We start from the raw sequence: 25,098 nt of genomic DNA on the forward strand, positions 1-25,098 counted from the left end.
AACTACAAAATGAAGATTTGAACTTGTCTCATCTTCCCCAGGATACTGTCTCAGGCCATGTACATGTATGTGTATAAGCCAGAGGACAATATTAAATTTCTTCTTCAATTTTTCTCTACCTTAAATTTTGAGACAAGGCTCTCAATGAATCTAAAGTTCATTAACTCGCTAGGCTTGCTGGCCAGTGAACTCCAAGGATCCCCTAGGAAGTTCTTTTGATGCTCACATTATATAGTAGGAGAAGATATTTTATTGTAAGTTAGGAACTTAATTACTGAAGTCTGACTCTGGTTTTTAAATCTTGACTCATGTTTACTAGCTGGGTATTTTCTCATCTATAAACTGAATATAAAATTTTGTGCTTAAATCAACTTCATAGAACTTTATGTGGATAAGCTCTGTAATAGCAATCATTTTGTAAATTAACTCAATATAATGTCTATCATAATGTAAATGGATAATTGTAATTACAACTAGTATTCTTATTATTTCTTTAACTGGTATTATTCTTATCCCTCTATTACAGGGAGGAAAGTCATTCATGTTTAAGAGAAAATCCTGTCCAAGAACATCATGATCTCACAACACTCAGTGCCCAGGGCTGGTAAACGCTTAAGCATTGTTTCTGTCCTGCTTCCTTTCTGCCCTAAGGGTATGTAGCAGAACCTATTTGGTGCTTCACATGGCCTGGACAAAAATTATTATTTCAGTAGAATTACTCTATTTCTTTCACAAATACATTTAACAGAAACTGGAAACATATGTCCCTCAACCAAAAAATGGATTAAAAAAAAAAGGTATATTTACACAATAGAGTATTACTCAGCTGTTTTTAAAAAAATCACATCATGAAATTCACAAGCAAATGAATGGAACTAGAAAAATTCATCGTGAGTGAAACAAAGCAGACACAGAGGCAAATATGGTATATATTTACTTATGAGTGGATACTAGCTATTTAAGAAAAGAATAATCACACTACAATCCACAGGCCCAAAGAGGCTAAGAAACAAGGAAGGATCTAGGGAAAACACATGGATTTCCCTGGGAAGAGGAAATAGAATAGATTTTGCAGGTAGACTGAGGGCAGGTGGAGATGGGAGGAGGAGGAACAGGGGGAGAGTGTAAGTGGAGAGACAACTGAAACTGGGGTGCCAATGTGGAAACCTAATGCAATGCAAAGATCACTGAACCTATGAGGGTGACCCTAGCAAGGACTCCTACTAATGGAGAATACAGAGTCTGAACCGGCCATTTTCTGTAACCAGGCAAGGCTCCACAATTTGTCCTGCCTACAAGATGTGCTTAGACAGTGGTGGCTCAAGAGCCTGTGGGAGACTGAGGACTTCGGCAAGAGCAATACAGTATGTATGTTCTCTTGCACACACCAGGTCCAATTTTTACATTACATTTCTGTGTATGTGCTATCATAAAATCTCTAATTTTTAAACTCAATTTTTCTTAATTTATATAATTCTTTTTTTGTTGGGTTGTTTATTTCTGTTTTCAAGACTGGGTCTCTGGCTGTCCTGAAACTCACATATAGACCAGGTTGACCTTAAACTCACAGATATCCACCTACCTGTGCCTCCCAAATACTGGGATTAAAAGTGTGTGCCCTATAACCAGTTTATTATATAGCTGATTCTTTCATGTAAAAACAAATATACAACACAAAAGAAAGTCAGAAGAGAAAAAGAAAAGACTTGAATTTAAGCTTTCAGGATAAGTCAGTAGTTTGATAAAAAATTTAATAGAAATAAAGAATATATTTTAGCCGGGCGTGGTGGCGCATGCCTTTAATCCAGCACTCGGGAGGCAGAGGCAGGCGGATTTCTGAGTTCGAGGCCAGCCTGGTCTACAAAGTGAGTGCCAGGACAGCCAGGGCTACACAGAGAAACCCTGTCTCGAAAAACCAAAAAAAAAAGAAAGAAAGAAAGAAAGAAAGAAAGAAAGAAAGAAAGAAAGAAAGAAAGAAAGAAAGAAAGAAAGAAAGAAAAGAATATATTTTAAAAGCTAAATATCTTTAAAGGTTTGCAATAAAAAATTATTAGTTTTTTACACATCTGTCTTGCTTCATAAAGATAAGCAATTTTAACTCCTGTTTTTCTGCAGAACTTATCAAATACTTCTAAGTACTATATTTATACTATTCTTTCTTTATCCAATTTCAAAATTATATAATAACTTTTTATTACAGCACCTTAAAATTTAAGTCCTAACATACAATCTCTGGAATAACGACAGTTTAAACAGACTTAACTTTTTCCTGAATATTTTCTGTTACAAGTTGGTAAACTCCTTAGATTTAGAGCCTATATTTCTTTCTGTACTTGTTTCCCCTTACTCTTTGTAGACAACAATGACCATTGTCTCCTACTTGCATCTTCCATGGTTACTTGCTCTGTTCTCTAACCTTTATGTCACAGTTTTCTTGTTTCTTTATGCATGGCTATCCAAAAGTGTTACGTGGCATCTGTTATCACTGGGCTTCAGCACAGAATGGTTTAGAAGAAAGTAATCCTCTCTTCCAGATTCCAATACAGGAAGCTTTCTGATGACTCCAGCATTACTGTCGCTCATCTTTACTCCTGAACCACAGGCTTTAAATGCCATTTTTGAAAGTTTAGACGATACACCAAACTTGAAAACAAAATATCCAGTATTTCTGGCTCTCCACTGCTTACCCCCAAATCTGATTCTTTCATATAGCGCTCCACTGTACCTTCATCATCTGGGCAGATCAAATACAAGAGTTATTATTCTTTAATCTATCTCCTTCCTGTACATATGTATGCAAATTCAATCTATCAATACCTCTGGCTCTAAAGCTAAAGTATACTCAGCAGCCAACAACTCTTTAGGACTTCCACTGTCCTGGCTCTAACCACAAGAACTGAAATTAAGATCTCTTACTTAAATGCTTTTTCTGTGGTTCCATTTTATGATCAGAAAAACTTACCATGTCACTTTACTATTGTGTTTATCAAACTGCTGGAGAGAATTTTAATTGAGGCCTACAGAGCTCTTCATAATGAGAATCTTTACTCTTTCTTAGCCAAAACTGTCAAATGTCTCACATCTTCTGGAACTGCCATTTCTTCCAATTGTGTGCCATTTTGAAAGTTTTTTCCTTGCCTTTTCCAATTCCCAGAATATCAGTTGGTGATTCTAATAACATGAGCATAAACCTTATTTATGCTATGTAGCACATGTAATGATAATTGTTTGTGATCTATCCACTAGATTAGAGCTTCTAACAGGTTCATGATGGCAAGCATTGGGAAGACTCTCCACTAATCAATACTATACTCTCTAAGTGTTTCATTTTTTTAAGGGGGTTTTAAAAGTTGCCGTTTTCATTATGAAGTCCCTTAGTCTGAGCTTCTCACCTTATAGTTCTACTATATTTTACACCACAATACTGCTTTACAAACAAAAACAAACTTATCATTCGGCATGTAAAATATAATTAGATTTTTTTCATTAAAATGGTTACTTAGATCTACTGATTTTTTATTTTATGCCTAAAATGTTATACACACTTAGTTATACACATGTTATATTCCCATAATTATTTAGATATTATACAGAAACACATGGCCTATTGCTAAAAGTGGCTAAAAATGGTTATGTTATACAACTACTAAGTAATAATGAGGGTTTAAGGTTTGTCTTTTTCATTAAGTACCCCCAACTTTAGACGCATAACTAGAAAACACACATTAATTAGAGCTCCATTTTACTTGTTCAATATATTTTTATAATAACCAACATACATCTAAGGATCAATCAGATATTTATAGGCTTTCTCATCCACGGTGTTCACCCTGAGGATGGAAGCCTTTATCTGTTAAGAGTACTTTAGTTCCCACCATTTTCTATCTACTTATAGAAAACATGTAAGAACTATGAAAAAAGTGATGAGAGAAAGACCCTGAAGATGCTTCTAACAACAGCATGTCTCTAGAATTAGTATATTATTTCCAGAGTCACTCACTTTTTTCTCAATCACTGTTTCAATTAACAAGCAGTTCTTTGCAACTTTAATCATCTTTTCATCATAGAAGGAAAGATGGGTGTATAATGTTAGTATCTACTGTAAGAGGCAGAAAAGTCGCCAGGTGTGGTGGTGCACGCCTTTAATCCCAGCACTTGGGAGGCAGAGGCAGGCAGATTTCTGAGTTCGAGGCCAGCCTGGTCTACAGAGTGAGTTCCAGGACAGCCAGGGCTATACAGAGAAACCCTGTCTCGAAAAAACAAAACAAAACAAAAAGGCAGAAAAGTCATCAAGGCAGAGTTAACAGAGAAGTGATCCCTGGAAAGGACAGTGAGCTCAACACCTCTGTCTTGTATTTTCATTTGGCAAGTGTGACATCAGAGTATCAGAGTACTACTTTTTTTTTTTTTAATATTTTTTTTATTATGTATTTTCCTCAATTACATTTCCAATGCTATCCCAAAAGTCCCCCACACCCTCCCCCCCACTTCCCTACCCACCCATTCCCATTTTTTGGCCCTGGCATTCCCCTGTACTGGGGCATATAAAGTTTGCGTGTCCAATGGGCCTCTCTTTCCAGTGATGGCCGACTAGGCCATCCTTTGATACATATGCAGCTAGAGTCAAGAGCCCTGGGGTACTGGTTAGTTCATAATGTTGCACCTACAGGGTTACAGATCTCTTTAGCTCCTTGGATACTTTCTCTAGCTCCTCCATTGGGGGGCCCTGTGATCCATCCAATAGCTGACTGTGAGCATCCACTTATACACATGAAACTGAAGAAGAACGAAGACCAAAGTGTGGACACTTTGCCCCTTAGAAATGGAAACAATCACCCATGGAAGGAGTTACAGAGACAAAGTTTGGAGCTGAGACAAAAGGATGGACCATCTAGAGACTGCCATATCCAGGGATCCATCCCATAATTAGCCTCCAAACGATGACACCATTGCATACACTAGCAAGTGTTTGCTGCAAGGACCCTGATATAGCTGTCTCTTGTGAGACTAGGCAGAGTACTTCTAAAAGTAGCACTAACTACTAGTACAAAGTAGTTACGTCTTAAATCTGTGGACAGAAGCAAAAGGACAGTTTTAAAATGCTGTTTTAAAAATAATCACAATATACAACATCACCATGGAAAACAAAGGAGAAAAATAAATGTGAAAAAACAACCCACCCCTTGTTACCATTTCTTACCATTTTATAGAGATCTGAGACGCTAATCTGGTCTGAATCCACTACTTCAAAGTCCTTCCGAGGCACCAAGTCCAGGCCCAAGTGCCTAATAAGGAGAAAGACCACTCTCAGAATTGCAAGTCCTCAGGTCGCGCATCTCTCCATAGAACTAGAAACCTATACCTGTCATGATTCATGGTTCTGTAGACAGAGCTTTGGGCACTGACCTAGAAAAGATATGCTTCTATCTAGCAAGATCTAATTGTGTTCTCTTTGGGGGACATAAATGAAGCAAGGAATTTTAAGACACAATTCTGGTTACCAAGCAGTTCCCCTTATAATAATAAAAGAAACCCTTTCATTCAGTATGTTTATAGTAATACTCTTTCATTAAAAATATCTTTGTTACACAAATAATAAACCATTTTCATTTTCCTATTTCTCCCACCATACTGGTATGTTCAAGGTTCAATTATACATTATTTTCATTAAAAGAGAAAAACCAACACATAAAAATCATATGCCAGCACCTAGCATGGTGGCACACATCTTTAATCTCAGCACAAAGCAGGCAAACCTCAGTGACTTTAAGGCCAGTCTGGGCTACAAAGCAGGTTCCAGGCCAGCCAGGCCTATACAGAGAAGCTGTCTCAACAAAAAACAAAACAACAAACAAACAAAAATATGTCCTAGAAATGCTTTTTAGTTTAGGTGTATATTGTTTCCAATTTAATACTAACATTGGTACGTCCTGAACACATATAAGCTGCATACCTTTAACATCAGACAGAGAGTTAAGGAATACTATTACTCAAGCAACACTACTTAGAAGATACGGTATCATTTTGAACAGGAAAAAAAGTGATGGTAATTTTCAGTTTATTGTGTGTTAGCATTAAGCAGTGGAAAGAACTCCAGACATGATTAATACTCAATAAAAGTTAATCTCCTCCTCACAGTCTAAGATACTACCTATAAACCTGAAGATCAGTAAAGTCAGAGGGTACTGGACTTCTGAAATAGATTGTGACACTAGATTGGGGGAGATCGTATGTGAATTTTTTTCTAAAAAAGAGAGCTATATTTATTAGAGTTTCAGAGATAGATCTGTGATCACCTGACCTCAAGTAAGGTTATGAATATCTATGTGTGGCAAAAAGTATTCCATGGGACATTTAAGAAGCAATAACAACTACTCTATTTTAACTAAGTAATGAACCTTTTCATCACACTAGCAAAATTAATTCTGCAAGCTCTTTCAGTACACAAACTCCTATTCATTTCAAATAGCCTTGTGCTAGGTGGGGTGTGTGTGTGTGTGTGTGTGTGTGTGTGTGTGTTTTGCCAACTTGACACAAGCTAGAATCATTTGGGATGATGATCTCAATTGAGAAAATGTCTCCATCAAATTGACCTGTGAACTGGTCTGTGGGACATTTTCTTGATTAGAAATGATGTGGGAGAGCCTACCCACTGTGGGTGGTGCCACCCCTACGCAGGCTGCCTGGGTTTTATAAAAAAAGCAGGCTCAGCAAGCCATGAAAGCAAGCCAGTGTGCACTGTTTTTCCATGATCTCTGCTTTACTTCCTGCCCTACTTTAATTCCTACTTCTACTCCTCTTCAGGGTGAACTGTAAAAAGGAAACAAACATTTTCCTGCTTTGGGCCTTGTAGAATTTACCATGGCATCAGAAAACAAAGACAAGCCTGTCTACAGCAAACTATCTGATCTGAAACTATCAAATTATAAAATAAAAATGGAAAATAAAAACTAATGAGAAAGATAGAGGCCAGCATATTAACATCATATTAAAAGCAAGCATTAATAGTAAAACAATTACTATCATAATGAAAGAACATATCAATATTTATCTTAAAAAACTAGAGTTATAAAATTATCTTTTAAAGTCTATAAGCCAAACCACTTAAGTTTTTCCAAATAAAAGTCACATACACAAAAGTATGTCTACAAATTCTAGTATTCACTGAGGAAAAAGATAATGAGTTGTAGGCCAGCCTAAGTTACATGAGAAGATCTGTATCCATGTAGGGAGGAGAAAAAAATGGAAGGGGAAGCATAGGTAGGAGGGAACAAAACATTTCATACATATTCTTGATCTGGGAAGTTCACAGATGTACAGCAGTCTCTTGATATCCAAAAGGTATTAGTACTAGGAGTCCTTAAGAATACTAAATCCAAGGATGGTCAAGCCTCTTACATAAAACAGCATACAATTTAATTTACACAATCTTCCCATATACTTTGTCATATCTACATTACCATTTTGAAGAAGAGGACCTTATAATGAATGAATGAATTGTAGATTTTTGGATACAGATTTCCTGCTATGGTCAAAATTATTTGACTTGAGTGATTGTCATCATTCTCAGCCCACAGGGAACAGATTACATTCATTTAAGAAATGGTGTGTGTATTAAGATAGTCTATCCGTGAGGTCATTCATCAACTGTTTCAGTGAACAATGGTTCTGCTTGGAGGGTAGCACAGACATTAGGTGAGGGTAAGATTCTGATTCATTGGCTATGGTGATTTTGAAAAGCATTCATCTCAGAATAAGAGTAACTTATAAGGTCCTCTTCTTCAAAATGGATATAATTATTATAAATATCAAGCAAAGCCTTCAGTCTCACTCTCTGCTGTTCTCTTACAAGCCACCTCCCAAATTAATTGTCTACATTTCTTTTGGCTGTATAAATAATTTTGAAATATGTAAGCTCTTTCTGAAAACCATAGTATAGTGTAAAAACATCAAATAAACAATCCTATTAATAGAGAGGTTGAGATAGGAGAAGCATGATTTCAAGCCATTATGTGGCACACAACAAGACTCTGTCATGTACAAACAAGCAGAAAGTGTATATGGATTGTACAATATTGGACCTATTTATCCCATTACCAAATTAGAGACACCATAGGATGACAGCTGACAAATTTCTAATTCCTCATATTTTTGAATTTCAATCGATTAGGATATGTTGGTAATATTAATTTTCATATTAAGAGATATTAAGAAAAAGTGATTGTCACTTCCTGTTAATTTTCTTGTTAGAGGTGGAATTATGTTTGTGTGGCTATCTTCTTTTAGGTTTGTTGAAAGATTCCTTTCTTGATTCTTCTAGGGTGTAGTTTCACTCCTTGTGTTGGTGTTTTCCATCTATAATCATTTGTAGGACTGGATTTGCAGAAAGATATTGTGTATATTTGACTTTGTCAATGGAATATCTTTTCTTTCTTTTTTTGGTTTTTGTTTGTTTGATTAGATATTTTTTCATTTACAATTCAAATGCTACCCCGAAAGTCCCTTATACCCTCCCCCTGCCCTGCTCTCCAACCCACCCACTCCCGCTTTCCTGGCCCTGTCATTCCCCTGTATTGGGGCATATAATCTTCACAAGACAAAGGGCCTCTCTTCCCAATGATGGCCAATTAGGCCATCTTCTGCTACATATGCAGCTAGAGACATGAGCTCAGGGGGTACTGGTTAGTTCATATTGCTGTTTCTCCTATAGGGTTATAGACCCCTTCAGCTCCTGGGAGCCCTGTGTTCGATCCAATAGCTGACTGTGAGCATCCACTTCTGTATTGGCCAGGCATTGGCATAGCCTCACAAGAGACAGCTATATCAGGGTCATGTCAGCAAAATCTTGCTGGCATATGCAATAGTGGAACCAAGAGACTGGTTGGTCTGCAACTAAACTTCAAGGAATTTTTCGTTTTGACCATACACAGTCAAAGCAGAACAGGAACAGCTGACGAGCACACAGCCTCCAACCCCAGAAGAACCTAAGAAGTCAGAAGGTAGTCTGCTTTCATATGTCCTGAGAGAAAAAAATAACCATACCTTTAACCAGAAATCCTAGCTTTAAAATCTATGCAGAAGAAAGTCACTCAGTGACACCGTTTGTGTATTATAAACATGTGGAGAGCTTTTGGGGTCACTTCTATAAATTTGGCAAGATTTTAACATTGGGCTCAGACAAGCAAGTAGACTCAGGTAAGAATGTTTACACTTGAGTAAACACAGCCTGGGAATGTGTGACATTCCTTTTATCTCCTTTATCCTGATAAGCCCCTATAAACAGTGAGTACAGAGCATTGTTTATTGCCTTGTTTGATTACTTTGTCTCTCTCTGCAAGTACCTAGAATGGTATAAAAGCTGAGAAAAACAAACCTGCTTCAGCCTCAGCACTGGCTGGAGTCATGTTCTCCTGTTGTCTAATTGCCTTTTTCTTTTCAATCCTCTCCCTCACTAGAGACCCTGTTGACTGACTGAGCTGTCTTGGTCATAAACCAAACTACTGCTTATGATATTTTTATTGTAGAGTGAAAAAAATTAAATGAACCAATTATAAGTTTATAATTCTAATTATTTTATTTATTTCAGACCGAGTGTCACAATGTAGCTTAGCCTGGCCTTGAGTTTATAATTATTTTAAGACTCAGCATCCTGAGTATTAGGCTTGTATGTACTTGACCCTCTGCCCAGCTTTTTGTTCTTTCTTAATCTAACATTCTCTTTATAATTTCTCTCTTCCCCTTTCTTTTCTACTTCCACTATCAATATCATTTTTACAACAAAATGTACAGAAACAATTTTAATTTAACAAAAGTTTTCTTAATACTTGCATATTATTGAAATCTGACCTTTCTACCTAAAGGGTCCAACACATAAAATCCTATAACTTTAAAAAGTGTGCAGGCCAGCTCAGCACACTCAGGTTTATCACACCATCCTGGTTGTTCATAAGCGCTGTAACCAGATGGCACCGATGGTTGCCTCCCTCCTTTGGAAGCTTTCATGGCACCTTCTGCCATCATGGAAGCAAGTGAACTTCTCTTTACAAGAGACAGGGACATTATAGAAAACCATAACCAATCAAAGTGCAGAGCTGTGGAGCCCATTCCTAATGGATACATCAACAAAAAACAACAGCAACAACAACAAACAAAAACAAAAACAAATAATTCTCATACTTAAAGCTCAGGAAACATGGCAAACGAGAGGGCATAAGAATTCTAAGAGCCAGAGGAGCAGGAAGTCTGAGTGTGTTCTCTAGTAATCTCAAAAGCTCCACCCATAAAGTATGACCAACATGCCTGCAAACCAGGAGCTGAGCAAGGCAACAATAATAGACACACTAAATGCTAAAGTAGCTGAGGGACAAGGCCCAACTCTACACAAAGAAATAGAGGCAACTAAAGAATGCAAAGGAGGGAGGCAACCATCGGTCCCATCTGGTTACAGTGCTTATGAACAACCAGGATGGTGTGATAAACCTGAGTGTGCTGAGCTGGCCTGCACACTTTTTAAAGTTATAGGATTTTATATACTTCTCCAGGGAAGACCATACAATAGGTTATGCAATACCAAATGGTCAGCCCTGAAAACATACATATAATCATACAGACTGAGCAGGTTGTATAGGTGTATTGTATAGGTGTATATATATACACACATGTATATATACGCATATGAAAATATATGCATATGTATATTAGTATACATATGTATGAAACATTAAACAACAATTAATATTAAGAAGAGACCATGAATTTGAAAGACACAAGCAAGAACATATATAAGGGTTTGAAAGGAAGAAAGAAAAGGGAGAAATGATGTAATATAATCTCAAAAATTATTTCTCCTTTTGAGTACCTTTTTTTGGGGAGGGGTAGGTCTTTTGAGACAGGGTTTCTCTGTGTAGCCCTGGCTGTCCTGGAACTCACGCTGTAGACCAGGCTGGCCTCAAACTCAGAAATCCGCCTGCCTCTGCTTCCCAAGTGCTGGGATTAAAGGCGTGCGCCACCACGCCCTCTTTTGAGTACTTTTATAAGGCAAAAATCAGTTTACTCATACCAATTCTGAATTGGTACAATTTTAATTTACCTATTTTATATTTATTATAGTGATGAAATTAGAGGTTTATGGAACAGTCTCTATGGAAAGAATTACAAGTTAATTAATAAATTGAAATTAATTTCTAGGTATATTATTTTTTAGCTCCTTGCACTGTATATAAGTATTGGACTTACTCTTTATATAAGCTACTTTAGGAGAGAGAAGGAACAGCTCATTCATCTCTGCCCCCTCCCCCATATCTGATCCTGTTCCCTTTTTCCTCCCCTCCTCTCGCCCACCCAGAGGCCTCCCTCTCTCTGCCTCCCATGATTATTTCCCATGATTATTCCCCTCTAAGTTGGATTAAAACCTCTTCACTTAGTTATTTCTGCTTGTTATACTTCTTAAAGTCTGTAGATTGTCCTAGGTATTCTGTACTTTTTGGCTAATATCCACTTATCAGTGAGTACATACCAATCATGTCCTTTTTGGGTCTGAGTTACCTCACTCAGGATATCTTCTAGTTCCATCCATTTGCCTGCAAAATTCATGATGTCCTCATTTTTAATACCTGAATAGTATTCCATTATATAAATGAACCACTTTTTCTATACCCATTCTTCAACTGAGGGACATCTGGATTGTTTCCAGCTTCTGGCTAATACAAATAAGGCTGCTATGAACATAGTAGAGCATGTGTCCTTGTGGTATGGTGGAGCGTCTTTTGGGTATATGCCCAGGTCCTCAGGTAGATGTATTTCCAGTTTTCTGAGGAACTGCCAGATTGAGTTCCAGAGTGGTTGTACCAAGTCGGGCGTGGTGGCACACACCTTTAATCCCAGCACTTGGGAGGCAGAGGCAGGCAGATTTCTGAGTTCGAGGCCAGCCTGGTCTACAAAGTGAGTTCCAGGACAGCCAAGGCTATACAGAGAAACCCTGTCTTGAAGAAAAAACAAACAAACAACAACAACAACAACAACAAAAACCCCAGAGTGGTTATACCAGTTTACTCCCACGAGCAATGGAGGAGTGTTATTCTGATTGGTGTGAGGTGGAATCTCAGGGCTTTTTTGATTTGCATTTCTCTGATGACTGAGGACTTTGAGCATTTTTTTAAGTGTTTCTCAGCCATTCTAGCCATTCTTCTGTTGTGAACTCTCTGTTTAGATCTGTACCCCATTTATAAATTGGGCTATTTGGGTCTTTGGAGGTTAACCTTCTTGGATGTTGTTGTTGTTTTGTTTGTTTGGTTGGTTTGGTTGGTTTAATTTTTATTTTATTTTTTTACAGTCCAGTCATTACCCCCCTCTCCCACAGTTCCTCATCCCATTCCTCCTCCCCAGTCTCCAAGACAATGACCCCCCACCTCCACTCCTCCAAGCCACTTCACTCGCTGGGGCCTCCGATCTCTGGAGATCTAGGTGCATCTTGTCTCACTGAGGCCAGACCAGGCAGTCCTCTGCTGTATATGTGTCAGGGCTTTAGATCACCTCCTATATGCTGCCTGGTTGGTGTCACAGTGTCTAAGAGATCTTAGGGGTCCAGGTTAGTTGAGACTGCTGGTCGTCGTCCTATGCCGCCCTCCTTCTCAGCTTCTTCCACCCTTTCCCTAATTCAACCACAGGGTCCCCCAACTTCAGTCCATTATTTGGGTGTAAGTATCTGCTTCTATCTCAGTCAGCTGCTTGTTGGGCTTCTCAGAGGACAGCCATGCTAGGCTCCTGTTAGCATACTATAGCATCAGTAATATGTCAGGCCTGAGAGCCTCCCCTTGAGATAGATCCCCAAGTTGGACTGGTCATTGGACCAATTTTCTCTCAGTCTCTTCTCCATTTTTGTCCCTGAAGTTCTTTTAGACAGGAACAATTCTGGGTCAGAGTTTTTGACTATGGGATAGCCACCCCATCCCTCCACTTGATGCCCTGTTTTTCTACTGGAGATGGACTCTACAAGTTCCCTCTCCCCACTGTTGGGCATTTCATCTAAGGTCCTTCCCTTTTGAGTCCTGGGTCTCTCACTTCCCAGGTCTCTGGTACATTCTAGAGGGTGCCCCAGCCTCCCACCCCCCAAGGTTGCATGCTTCCATCCATTCTGCTGGCCCTCCGGGCTTCTCTCCTGTTTGCCTCCCCCCATACCTGATCATGTTCCCCTTTTTCCTCACTTGGGCTCTTCTGCTTATTAACCTTCTTGAGTTCTGTGGATTTTATCCTAGGTATTCTGTACTTTTTTGGGCTAGTATTCACTTATTAGTGAGTACATACCATTCATGTTCTTTTGGGTTTGAATTACCTTCCTCAGAATATTTTCTAGTTCCATCCATTTCCCTGCAAAACTTTGTATATAAGCCCTCTTACAGATACAGGGTTAAAGAAGTGTTTTGGTTGCTTTTTTTGTTTTTTTTTTCCCCCCAATCTGTAGGTTGCTTAATTTGTCCTACTGTGATGTCTTTTACTTTACAGAAACCTTTCAGTTTCATGAGGTCCCATTTTGTGAATCCCTGATCTTAAGAGCCTGAGCCACTGGTGTTCTGTTCAGGAAATTTCCCCCTGTGTCAATGAATTCAAGGCTCTTTCCCACTTTCTCTTCTATTAGAGTCAGTGTATCTGGTTTTATGTTGAGGTCCTTGATCCACTCTGACTTGAGCTTTGTGCAAGTTGATAAATATGGATCTATTTTCATTCTCCTACATACAGACCACCAGTTAGTCTAGCACCATTTATTGAAGATGCTTTCCTTTTTCCACTGTATGTTTTTGGCTTCTTTGTCAAACATCAAGTGTTCCTATGTATATGGGTTTACTTCTAGGTCTTCAATTCTATTCCATTGATCGGCCTGTCTGTATACCATTATCATGCGATTTCTATCACTATTGCTTTGAAGTACAGCTAGAGGTCAGGGATGCTGATTCCCCCCGGGAACTTATCCATTTATTTTAAAATAAAAGAGAAGAACATGGAATGGGGGTGGGGGGTGGAAGGAAAGGAGGATAGGCAATACTTTTGAGAAAAATAAAGCAAAAACCAAACAGCAACTAAACTACAAATAGTGGTGACAAGTAGCTGAGTTTTATGTCTCACACAAACAGGTACAGTTCTCTAAAAGTATGGGTTTCAGGATCCATCCTAGGCAAGATGCCAGTTCCAGCACTCACCACCCAACAGTGCTTCTTGGTGACAGTTCCCTCACTATGTAAATCTTGGAAGGTCAAAGGAGCATTTCATTATAGTAAGACCAATGGTCTCTGTACTTGCCACAATGTTGTAATTAAATATACTATTAAAAGCTATGATTGTTTATGAAATTGATTTTGAAAAAGCAAACTATATGTCAGAGCTTATAGAAAAGCATAAAAGATTAGCACATGACTACTAATTTTATTAATGTATCCACCAAATATTGACAGTGGATCTATCTACATGCCAATATATACTATGTATCAATACTTTCTGGCATTTATAAAGAACTGTGAAATACAAAGTGTGGAAATATTGAGGTATATGTGAAAATTATAGAAATGGTTTTCCAAACTCAGCTTTGGTGTGGAATAATCTCTTTTACATAACCTATGGATCATAGTATCTTTACAATAAATCATCTCTTATTTCTAAATATAAAGGAAAAACAGAAGTTCAAGTATCAGAAGTTCTATCTGTTTAGAAGAAATGCTTTGGATTTGTCTGTTTGTCTGTGTGTTTAAATGGAAAAAAAATAAAGCCAATGAAATGATGCCTAGTGACACTCTTCAGTACCAAGCCCAACTGTCACCAAACAGGCTTCCTCTAGAAGCAGAGGGAGCAGAGGCAGACAGTCACGGCCAAATATTAAGTATATCTTGGAAAACCCAGCAGAAGTGGAGGATGACAGATTGTAAGAACCAGAGGGGTCAAGGACACTACAAGAACACAGCCTTCGGAATCAATTAAGCAGGACTTACTCGGGTTGAAGTGACAAATGGGCACTGTGTAAGTCTACGCTAGATCCTCTGCATATATGTTGTGGTTTTTAGCTGGGTTTTGTGCGACTTCTAGCAGTGGGAGTGGGAGGGGGGGTTGTCCCTGTTTTGTTTTCTTTTTCCCTACTCTTGGGATCCTTTTCTTCATACTGGGTTGCCTCACCCAGCCTTGATATGAGGGTTTGTGCCTAGTTTAATTGCATCTTCTTATGCCATGTTTGGCTGACATCCCTGAGAGGCCTATTGTGAATCTGGGAGAGAGGGGAGGTAAAGGGAGCAGAGAAGGGAGTGGAGGGAGCAGAGGCTGTGGTCAGGATGTATTATATGAGAAAAGAATGAAAGTAGAAAAGAAAACAGTAACAACAAAAATAGAGACAGGCCTACATAATTTTTGTTTGGGTTTCAACTTTATTTTCTAATGAGACAGAGAAGAAAACTGGAGGAAAAGGAAGAAGCCTGAAGAAGGAAGATGGAGAAGAGGGAAAGGAGGGACAGAGTGGAATTGTGCTTCTTTCTTTGATTTCTTTACTAAAATGGACAGATCTCTCTCTCTCTCTCTCTCTCTCTCTCTCTCTCTCTCTCACACACACACACACACACACACACACACACTTCACTGAAAAAAAGTTGTAAAGATGAAATAGTTCTACAACTGTCAGAGATATTTCCCCATCCTTAGTTTTCTTCAAAAATAATCTGTACTCATATTTAAGATGTTTCTTTAAACTTCCCTCATTAAGACTGTAAAATATGATTGTTTTGTGTTCCAAGCTCTACAGTAAAAAGTTAACTGATATTTCAAAAACGTTTATGTTCCTTATTAACTGGTTTTATGTTTGCAGTTAAATTCCAATATGATGAATTGTGTAACTATTAGTGGCATTGATTCAAATTCATTTACCAGTATCAGGGGTTTTTGTTTGTTTGCTTTTGGGGATTTTTTGTTTTTTTCTTTTTTGAGACAGTGCCTCTCTCTTTAGTCCTGGCTGGAACTATGTGGACCAGGCTGGCATCAAACTCACAGAGATCCTTCTGCCTCTGCCTCCAGAGTACTGGGATTGAAGGCATGAACCATCACTCCTGGCTACTACTATGGATTCTTAAGGTAAGTGCAATGATACTTTATAGTATAATGACTAGTATTTGGGGCTGAGGACACAGTTCATTAGTTGTGCTGTAATTTAACATATTATGTTTTACTTAGTTTTTTATTGTTCCAAGTCATTAATTTAGAGAACACTATCTGATCAATGTACTTGAATTCATGTATACTATAGTATATAAGTAGGTTAGTATGCAACAACAATTACATTGTATAGCCAGGAAGAACTTTAATTCATATATATTATAGCATATGAGTAGTTTAGTATATAACAAGGATTACAATGTATAGTCAGGAATTAATAAGCAAAACAAACCGGGATAGAATCTTGACCCTTCAAAAAAATTAAATCGATTTCAATTGTATTTCTTTTGTTTCTAGTACTAACAACCATCGCTCTCACTGGGTTCCCTCAGATATATTGGGGTTTTTCCCCGATTTATTCTTATACTTAGCAGTTTCTTTCTCCAAGTTTCACCTACAAAAAGGAAATGAGAGAGAGCTACTATGTATCCTTGAATACATAAAAATTGTTTTATTTGCACTATCAGTTAATATGACTACTTACAAAACTCTGGCTAGTGTATCATTTCCCTTATGGAATTCTAAAGCAACTACTGCATTATCTTCCAGTATCTGGTACTAATGATGAAACTTTTGAGTCCAGTATGACTACTTTCTTTTGTAAGAAAAGCTGTTTTTCTATTTAAAGACCTTTAAGACTTCTATTCATTCCCAGAATTTTAAAAAAGTCTTAATTTGCGTTAATCTGGAGTTTGTTTTTAACTCCATTCATTACTTTAACTGAATAGTGATCCTTTTCTACCTGGAAGCTGCGTATTTTGGCTCTGGGACTTCTGCTTCCTTATAAACACTACCTCATTGTCTTTGCTCTTTTTCTGTGAATTAGATCTGATCTTGAACCTACTCAGTAATGATTCTCTACCAGTGAATATGTTCAGTGAATTATTTTCCATCGTTTTGTTTTATTTTCAAGGAAATTACGTAAAAATTATCTGAGTGTTTTATTTTAGAAAACACATTCTTCCTTCTTTCTTTATTGACTCTAATTCTAAATAATGAGCCTTCTTTATTCTCTTTGTAGATACTGGAGGAGTTTGATTTGTCCTTAAAGTTTTTAATGAACTTCCATTTCTCTTAAAGGAGAAGTCATTTCCCTTGGGCCCAGATATTTTTTTAATTCTGGTCTCCCTCTCCATAAGAGATAATTTATTTAAATATCAGTGAAATCTGATTGCTCATTTATATATAAAATGCACTGGAAAAAATGTAGAAAGTTTTGTGCATAAATAGATGACTGGCAAGCTTTCTTTTCTGGTGAGAGTAGAGACCTGGTCATTATATGAAGCCTTTAGATGCCACAATACATGAGATCCCAATTCTTCCTCCAGTTGCCCAGTTTCTCTGAGGCTGTTAGTTTCTAATATAAAGGAAAAACAACTGGCTATTAATTCTTCTCAAGAAATGATTATCCTTCATACAGACTTTAAAACCATCACTGTGACCTTTTAAGGTCCCTCTCATAGCCCCTGATTCTGGGAGCTTCAGAGAAGACTGGCTCCAACATTAGCTGACGTTCTCTCTGCCTATATTGGCTTCTTCTGTCAGCAACTTATTTCCTACCTTTCAGAAATGCATCCACATGTCTCATTTACTGGTTTCTTTTCTATCATTCCAAAATGCTTTGGCTGGAAGACGTGAATATAAATATTTAAATATATTTAGACAAACATGTGTGTCCGAAGTAGGAAACTACTGGTTGTCTCAAAATTCAGTGGACATGAACAATTACTAAATTCATGAATAAATACAACTTTAACCTATATCAATTTATAATGACAAAGTCTCACATTTTTATTTTTAAAGATTTGCTTTTATTTTATGTATATGGGTGTTTTGCCTGGATATATCTTTGCACCATGTGCATACCTGGTACCATAGAAGCCATAAGTGAGCAGCAGATCCCCTAGAGCTGAGGTTGTAGACAGTTGTGAGCTGCCATGCTGGGTGCTGTCAATCGAACCCTGGTCCTCTGAAAGAGCAGTCTGTGGTTTTAACAACTGAGATATCTTTCTAGCCCTCAAACTTTATTTTAAGGGCACAGAAAATCATTATATTCACTGTACAAATGCAGGAGTCTTTCTGAATGACAAATGAGTTAAGAGTATTTTAAATTATAAATCTTTATTTATAGGTTATGCTTATTCAGATTCATTGTATGGGTATAAAACATATAAAAAACACTAATGCTTCTCTCTCTCTCTCTCTCTCTCTCTCTCTCTCACACACACACACACACACACACACACAGAGTACACATTTGTTGTGTGTGTAGGCATGCAGATGCCCAAGCAGCAAAGAACTGGCTGTAGCAATCAGTTTTTCTTCCACCTTGTACAATCTGGAGACAAACTCAACTGGAAAGGTTCAGTGTCTTTATCTGCTGAGCCATCTTCACTGTACCAACTCCCCTTTTCTCTAAAGCGCCACAAAACCTTTTTACATATACTGTGATTAGTAATGTTTAAAATAAAGGAATTGATCTCCTGGAAGACAGCTCAGAGGATAGTCAAATTCCTTAATTCTTTCCAGAAATAAAAACACAGGCTAAGAAACCTTCAGACTAGAACCATTGATAACTAGGAAAAAAAAAAAAAGACCTAGCAAAACTGTATGGTGGATATATTATCTTTTAATCATTAAAGAGAAGCTTAGCTCAAGTTTAAATTCTGTAAGGACTGAGTTACAAAGAAACTAAGAGATGCCCAAGTAATAGTTATACTTACTCATTACCCCAGTCCAGACGCACGGTGATGTGCCGCTTAACCTCCCGCACCTGATCCTGTGTCAGGTGACCAGACAGTAGCTGCCTTCGCAGGTCAATAAGTTCATTCATCACATGGCGTAGTTTGTAGAAAAGATCTACTTTGTGTTTCTGAAAGGTATTTTGGTGTGGGTGAAATATAAAAGGGATATGGAAAGGGAATGAAAAGAGAAAGAAAAATAGTTAAACTATGGAAAGTGCTCATTTCCCTGAACTATAAAGGCAATGTAAGAAGGAGAATACTTAGAAACAAAAAGGCACTTCCTACTTTCTAATAACTTGCACACAGTGATATCTAACAAGGCAGTATAACTAATCTGCATCATCGAAAAAGCACTCCCTCCACCTAATCCTGGACCACTCGTCTCAAGTAAATCAAAGTTATTAAGCTTAATCAGAAAAGTAACTTACACAGGAGCCCAAAGCTGATTTCACAACGGAAGCAATAATGCCCCTAAAAGCAAAGCCTTCGACCATCTGGCAACACCTCTAGTTTCATCAGGAGGGATAGTCAAGTTAAAAGAAGGAGGGAAGAGAATTAATTGCCCTATTTTGAAGCAACTAAGGTTTCATATAAAGCCAGTCTCTGGAGTGAGATTTCTTTCTTGGTTTCTAGGCCTCATCTAGCTTTCTAATTAGCTTCTTTTAAACAGTGTGTGTCCCTAGAGTGGGAGATTTCTACTCCTTTCAGCTTAATAAAGATCCTTACCTTACAAAAGTTAAGTAGAAACATCATAATAAACTTAATTAAGGGCATTATAGTGTTTATTTCCTTGCAAGTAAATAACAAAACACAAAAAACTAAGTACCCAGTTAATGCTTCAAAAACTGTTCTTAAGAATATAAATTTAAGAACTGGAGTCTTACTTCACAGAAGCAAAATGACTTTTTTAATACTTAGAATTCTCTCTCTTTCAGAGAGAAACATGATTTTATACAATTGTTGAAGACAGTAAAGTATAACCAAGTATTATTAAAGAATGCTTTAATAATCAATCAACACATTCTATAGATGCAATTTTTCCAAGTACTTTTGTTCCATAATCGCTTGATTCCATGGTCAAGAGGAACAACTGTATTGTCACAGAAAGGAAGGATCCCTAATATAAGTATTGACACACAGAGTTAGAAATGTAATGGAATGACTAAAGTACTGTCAGAGAAAAGGCAAGAGCATCACTGAGAGTGATACAAAGGGATGCTGAAGCTTTAGAAAACATGAACCAGTTTCTCAGGGATGCTGATATGAACTAGAGGATGAAAGATAGTATCAGCTTCAAGGTAGTTCTGAGAGTTGTGAACACTAACAAAAAGTAGGGGTCTTTTTTAGGCCACGTGTAAGGGAGTGTACTGATACCAGTGTTTCACATATGTCTACATATGTGCTATGATTTATTCTTCTTAAAGATGTATTTATTTTTATTTTATGTGTATTGATATTTTGCCTAGATGTATGTACCAATCCAAGCCTGGTGCACACAGAGGACTCAAGAGGGCATTGGCTATCCCTGAAACTATAATTACAGACAGTTGTAATCTGCCATGCTGGTGCTGCGAATCAAACATAAGTCTTCTGGAAAAGCAGCCAGCACTCTTTATTGCTGAGCCATCTCTGTAGCCCATGTGCTACAACTTAAATTTTTGTGTCACACCAAATTTACATATCAAAATCCTAACCCTTAAGGCAATGGGATTAGAAGACAGTACCTTTGCAGAGATGACTAAAATTATGAGGGCAGAGCACAATTAGCATTCGTGCCCTTGCAGAGGACTGGTCCATGGAGTTTGCTTCCTCTACTACACAATGTGAGGATGTACTGAAAAGGTGTCACTTATGTGGAAATGACCTCTCCCATGACAATAACTCTATGTCTTCATCTTAGACTTCCCAAATTCCAGAACTGTGAGAAATAACTTCTGTTCTTCACAGTTTATGGAATTTTTATATAGCAGCGTTAATTAACTAAGATTATATGTGTAGTATATATGTGTATAATTATATAATATGGGTATACACATATATAAGCATACACACATGTAATATAAACTCATATATACATAATGTCTATTCTAGAATACACTGATATAGTTTTTAAAGAATTATAAACAATTATTTGTTTTTAATAAGGACTTTTTATATTAAAATTTCCAGAAATCATAATACCACCCATGCCCTGTTCTTGTATGACAATGTAACACTGACAGTCCTACAGGAAAAGACAGTGGATTTTCTCCATGAATCTAGGCAGGTCTTGAGACCACTCTAAGCAATAGAACATGACAGAATTGAACTAAGTCAGTTGTGAGCCAAAAATTAGACTACTTCTTGCTGTCTATTAGGATGCATGAATAAATGAATAAAGTTGTAAGTCTTTTAAGCACAGCTGTATGTTGAAGCCACAAGTTGACACCCTAGTAACTAGTTCTTAATACCATATACCTAGCCTTGCCAAATTTTCAGATCTCGATTGCCCACCCTACAACCACCTGATTGCAACAAAATGAAACTGTGAGAGAAAACTGCCCAACTGCCCAACTGAAACAGTGAACAGTTGTTTGAAGCTTCTAGGCTGTTCATGGTTTGCTATTTAGATTACTGGAATATAACTGCTATACTTTTTATCTAGTAGAAAACCCATTCTCACTTAACGATGCGAAGGTGGAAAAACCTGCTCTAATCTTTTGGGTAAAAATAGAGTAAGAATGAAATGCATCATATAATTAGAAAGCAGCATTAGTAACGCAATCGATGGTGTCAACTTCCTTCCAATCTTCTACACTCAACTCAGAAGTATCCTCTCTCTGGGACGTGGTCCTTGCTGTGCAGGTGCCTGCTAGCTTGCTTTCACCTATAATAATGTCCTTTCTAAAATCTTACCCTAGCTGTTATCAGTGAAATTCATTCTTTGAATTCAAGGTAAGAACCTGAAGCCACTGACTCAGTGGAAGTCTTATGTAGCCAGAGCTTGAACACTCTAACTACTGAATTAAGCTGGCCCATAACTATATGCACCAGAAGTAAAAAAAATAAATAAATAAAATAAAATAAAAATAAAATTAAAAAATAAAAAACCATCTCCCACGTTGGAATAACTGGATTATAGTCAACATTACCACCAATAAGACAAAACCAAAATTAAAAAAAAAAAAAAGAACGGATACAATGATGAACCCTTGTACAGGGCGACAACGTGTATGTACAAAGAAGCACAGCACTGACAGCAGGACAGACAGCAGCGCCAGAGATGAAAAATGCTGAGGCCTTGCACAGTTCTGTAAAGTTTGCTTCTGTTGCTGTGGCTGTATGAAAGTCTCACTGGATCCTAGATACTGAATGAACTCACACCTTTGATCCCCCTGCCTCAACCTTCTGAGTGCTAGCTAGTATATGTATATATGCCCACACCTAGCTAAAATTCTTTATCTTATTTGTAACAAGTTTATATTCATCAAAACTGTCAATCCACTGGTAAGGGCAGGTTAATACATTTTAAAATAAAAAATGTTAGGACATCAAGTGAGGGATGGGGTTGCCATCCCACAGTCACACCTCTCACCCATAATTGTTCCTGTCTGAAAGAATTACAGGGATGGAAATGAAGAGGAGCCTGAGGAAAAGAAGGTCCCATGACAGGCCCAAAGTGGGATCCAGCTCAAGGGGAGCTCCCAAGGCCTAACACTATTACTGAGGGTATGGAGCACTCACAAAAAGGGACCTATCACGACTGCACTACAGAAGACCCAACAAGCAGCTGAAAGAGTCAGATGCAGATATTTACACCCAACCAAAGGGCAGAAGCAGCTGAGCCCTGTTGGTGAATTAGGGAGGGCTGAGGAGAAGGGCGACCCTGTAGGAGGACCAGCAGTCTCAGTTAATCTGGACCCCTAAGATCTCTCAAAAACTGGACCACCAATCAGACAGCATACACCAGCTGATATGAGGGCCCCAACACACATACAGTAGAGGACTTCCCGGTCTGTGTTCATTCAGAGATGATGCACCTAACCCTCAGGAGACTGGAGGCCCCAGGGAGTTTATGGGGTGGGGTGTGAGGTGGGGGCATCCACTTGGAGTAAGGTGGGGTAGGGAGGAGGTGTGACAGGTGGACCAGTCAAGAGGGTGGATTGGGGCATGGGGGCGGGGAATAGAATATGGATTGTAAAAAATAAAATAAAATAAAAAAGGAATGTTAATTTTCATTTTACATGGTTTGCTTTTCAGAAAGCTACTGGTAAAGTGTTTTGTCAAATGAGCAAGTAAGCCAAAATTAAGGCGAAAGTGGTTTAGCCTAAGAGACAAAGGGACCTAGGAAAGATGCAAATACATTTTTCAGGACATATTAATGTAGAATGTGGCAGAGTTCCACAAGACATTACTGAGAAAAATTACATTTATTAAATACCTAATGTAATGAACACACTCAGTGGAGATTTTATTTCTGCTAAGAGGTTAGATTTTAGAAAATGGAGTGAATAAGATCAAGCAGTCAGCTCCTGTGAAAACAAGCAATACAAGAAAGGAAGCACAACCAGAGGTCCTTATTTATGAAAATAATCACACACACAGCGGAACAACCGAATGCTGACTCAAAAAGGAGTGATACAAAATTCATGAAACAGTTACACAGGCATTGTAACCACTGACTATTGATCCCAAAGCTGGCAATGTGGGACATGGGACACAGCAGGACAGGATGTAGCTGCATGAGCATTCCCTTTACTTATTGTCTTTTACAACAGGAAAACCGTTACATAATACCTAAAGTTTAGAAACGGCATCCAATAAGGGAATACTATTAGAAATGCAAAACACTGACGAAACAGCTAAAAGAACTAGAACAAAGTAAACATAGACTCAGAATTAGAAGTGGGAAGAGATGGCACCAGGACCCAAATTGAATTAAATGACTAGCAGTCCTTAATCTCTAAATCTAAAATTCCAATTTACTTTCAGTTTTGACTGTTTTAAAAGATAAAACTGAATAACCCCAACTATAAGAAGCCATCCTCCATTGCTCACCCCACTAAGTAGGGGTGATAGGACACAAAGCTGACTGTGAATACAGCCCTCACTCCTTACCAACTTAAATATTGATAATTGGAACCAGCAAATCTAAGTACAAAAACTCTGTCAAAATCAACACAAAGCCAGAGCACTTATATGTCTCATTCCCGAAACACATGAGGGATGAAATGCATTCCACAGCAGAAGGTGGCCCTGGAGAAAGCTCCGGGTCTTAACTACAGCATGGCATTTATCCACACATAGCTTTCACACTGGAGACAGTACATATGGAGCAGGCGTGGTAGCAGCTACCCTGCCAACCAAGCCTCTGCGGGTTCTCAGGCACCCTGTAGCAGTAAAGAAAAGAAAACGGCAGAAGGTACATATTTACATCCACTTGTCTAGAAATACAGCAGCAGTCATTTCATACCAGGACCTAATACCAAGGAAACACAAGAGTTCCCTAACCTCTGTGGAATGCCTTGGTGTTTTCATTTGGGGGAAGGAAGGGAAAAGGGGGAGAGGGGGAGAAAAATAATAAATCTATCTGCAATTGTAGTTACTATCACACCTCTGGTTTTGTTCTTTCTCCAGTAGATGCTGATCTGGACCTAGCCTCAAAATACCATCTAGTTTGTTAGATAAGCTTCTAAATATGACTACTAGCAACCCACTAGATAATAACACTCATCAACCCTTACCCTTGCATCTTATGTAAAAGATCCTCTACCTAACAATAATGGTTTCTAACACTCAATTGGTAATCATGATCTTGGTTTGCTTCTATAGTCCCTTTATACTTTAACTGTTTTTGTATATAATTCCTTTTTAAAGTCTGGCTCATTTTTACCTGTTTTTAGTAACTACTGTCATATTCTGTATCTTCCTGATGAAATGAACTTTACTTCTGAAGTATTCGCTGCTCTGAATAAGGTAAACAAGCCAGTGATCACTGTTTTTCTTTTAAAGAAAGATAGTTACTTATAAAGTCCTAAATTTGAACTTAAAAAGCTATCAAAAGTCTGAAGAAGTACACAGTATAAAACTATAAAGTTGGGCTGGTGAGATGGCTCAGTGGGTAAGAGCACCCGACTGCTCTTCCGAAGGTCCAAGGTTCAAATCCCAGCAACCACATGGTGGCTCACAACCATCC

General features: G+C 38.0%; 1 protein-coding gene across 3 annotated transcripts in view; it reads right to left on the bottom strand.

The window, feature by feature from the left end:
* Positions 1-25,098, bottom strand: part of Dock3 (dedicator of cytokinesis 3) — a 296,390-nt gene that overhangs the window by 164,745 nt on the left and 106,547 nt on the right. For all 3 annotated transcript variants that reach the window (XM_021171370.3, XM_085827985.1, XM_085827986.1), the window contains exons 6-7: positions 18,903-19,051; positions 5,201-5,285 (exon numbers count right to left, since the gene is read on the bottom strand). In XM_021171370.3, coding sequence (XP_021027029.1) covers positions 5,201-5,285; positions 18,903-19,051 — 234 coding nt within the window. The remainder of the gene's footprint in view (positions 1-5,200; positions 5,286-18,902; positions 19,052-25,098) is intronic.

The sequence above is a fragment of the Mus caroli genome, unplaced genomic scaffold, assembly GCF_978045245.1.
Source record: "Mus caroli unplaced genomic scaffold, Mus_caroli_1 scaffold_11, whole genome shotgun sequence".
NCBI lineage: Eukaryota > Metazoa > Chordata > Mammalia > Rodentia > Muridae > Mus > Mus caroli.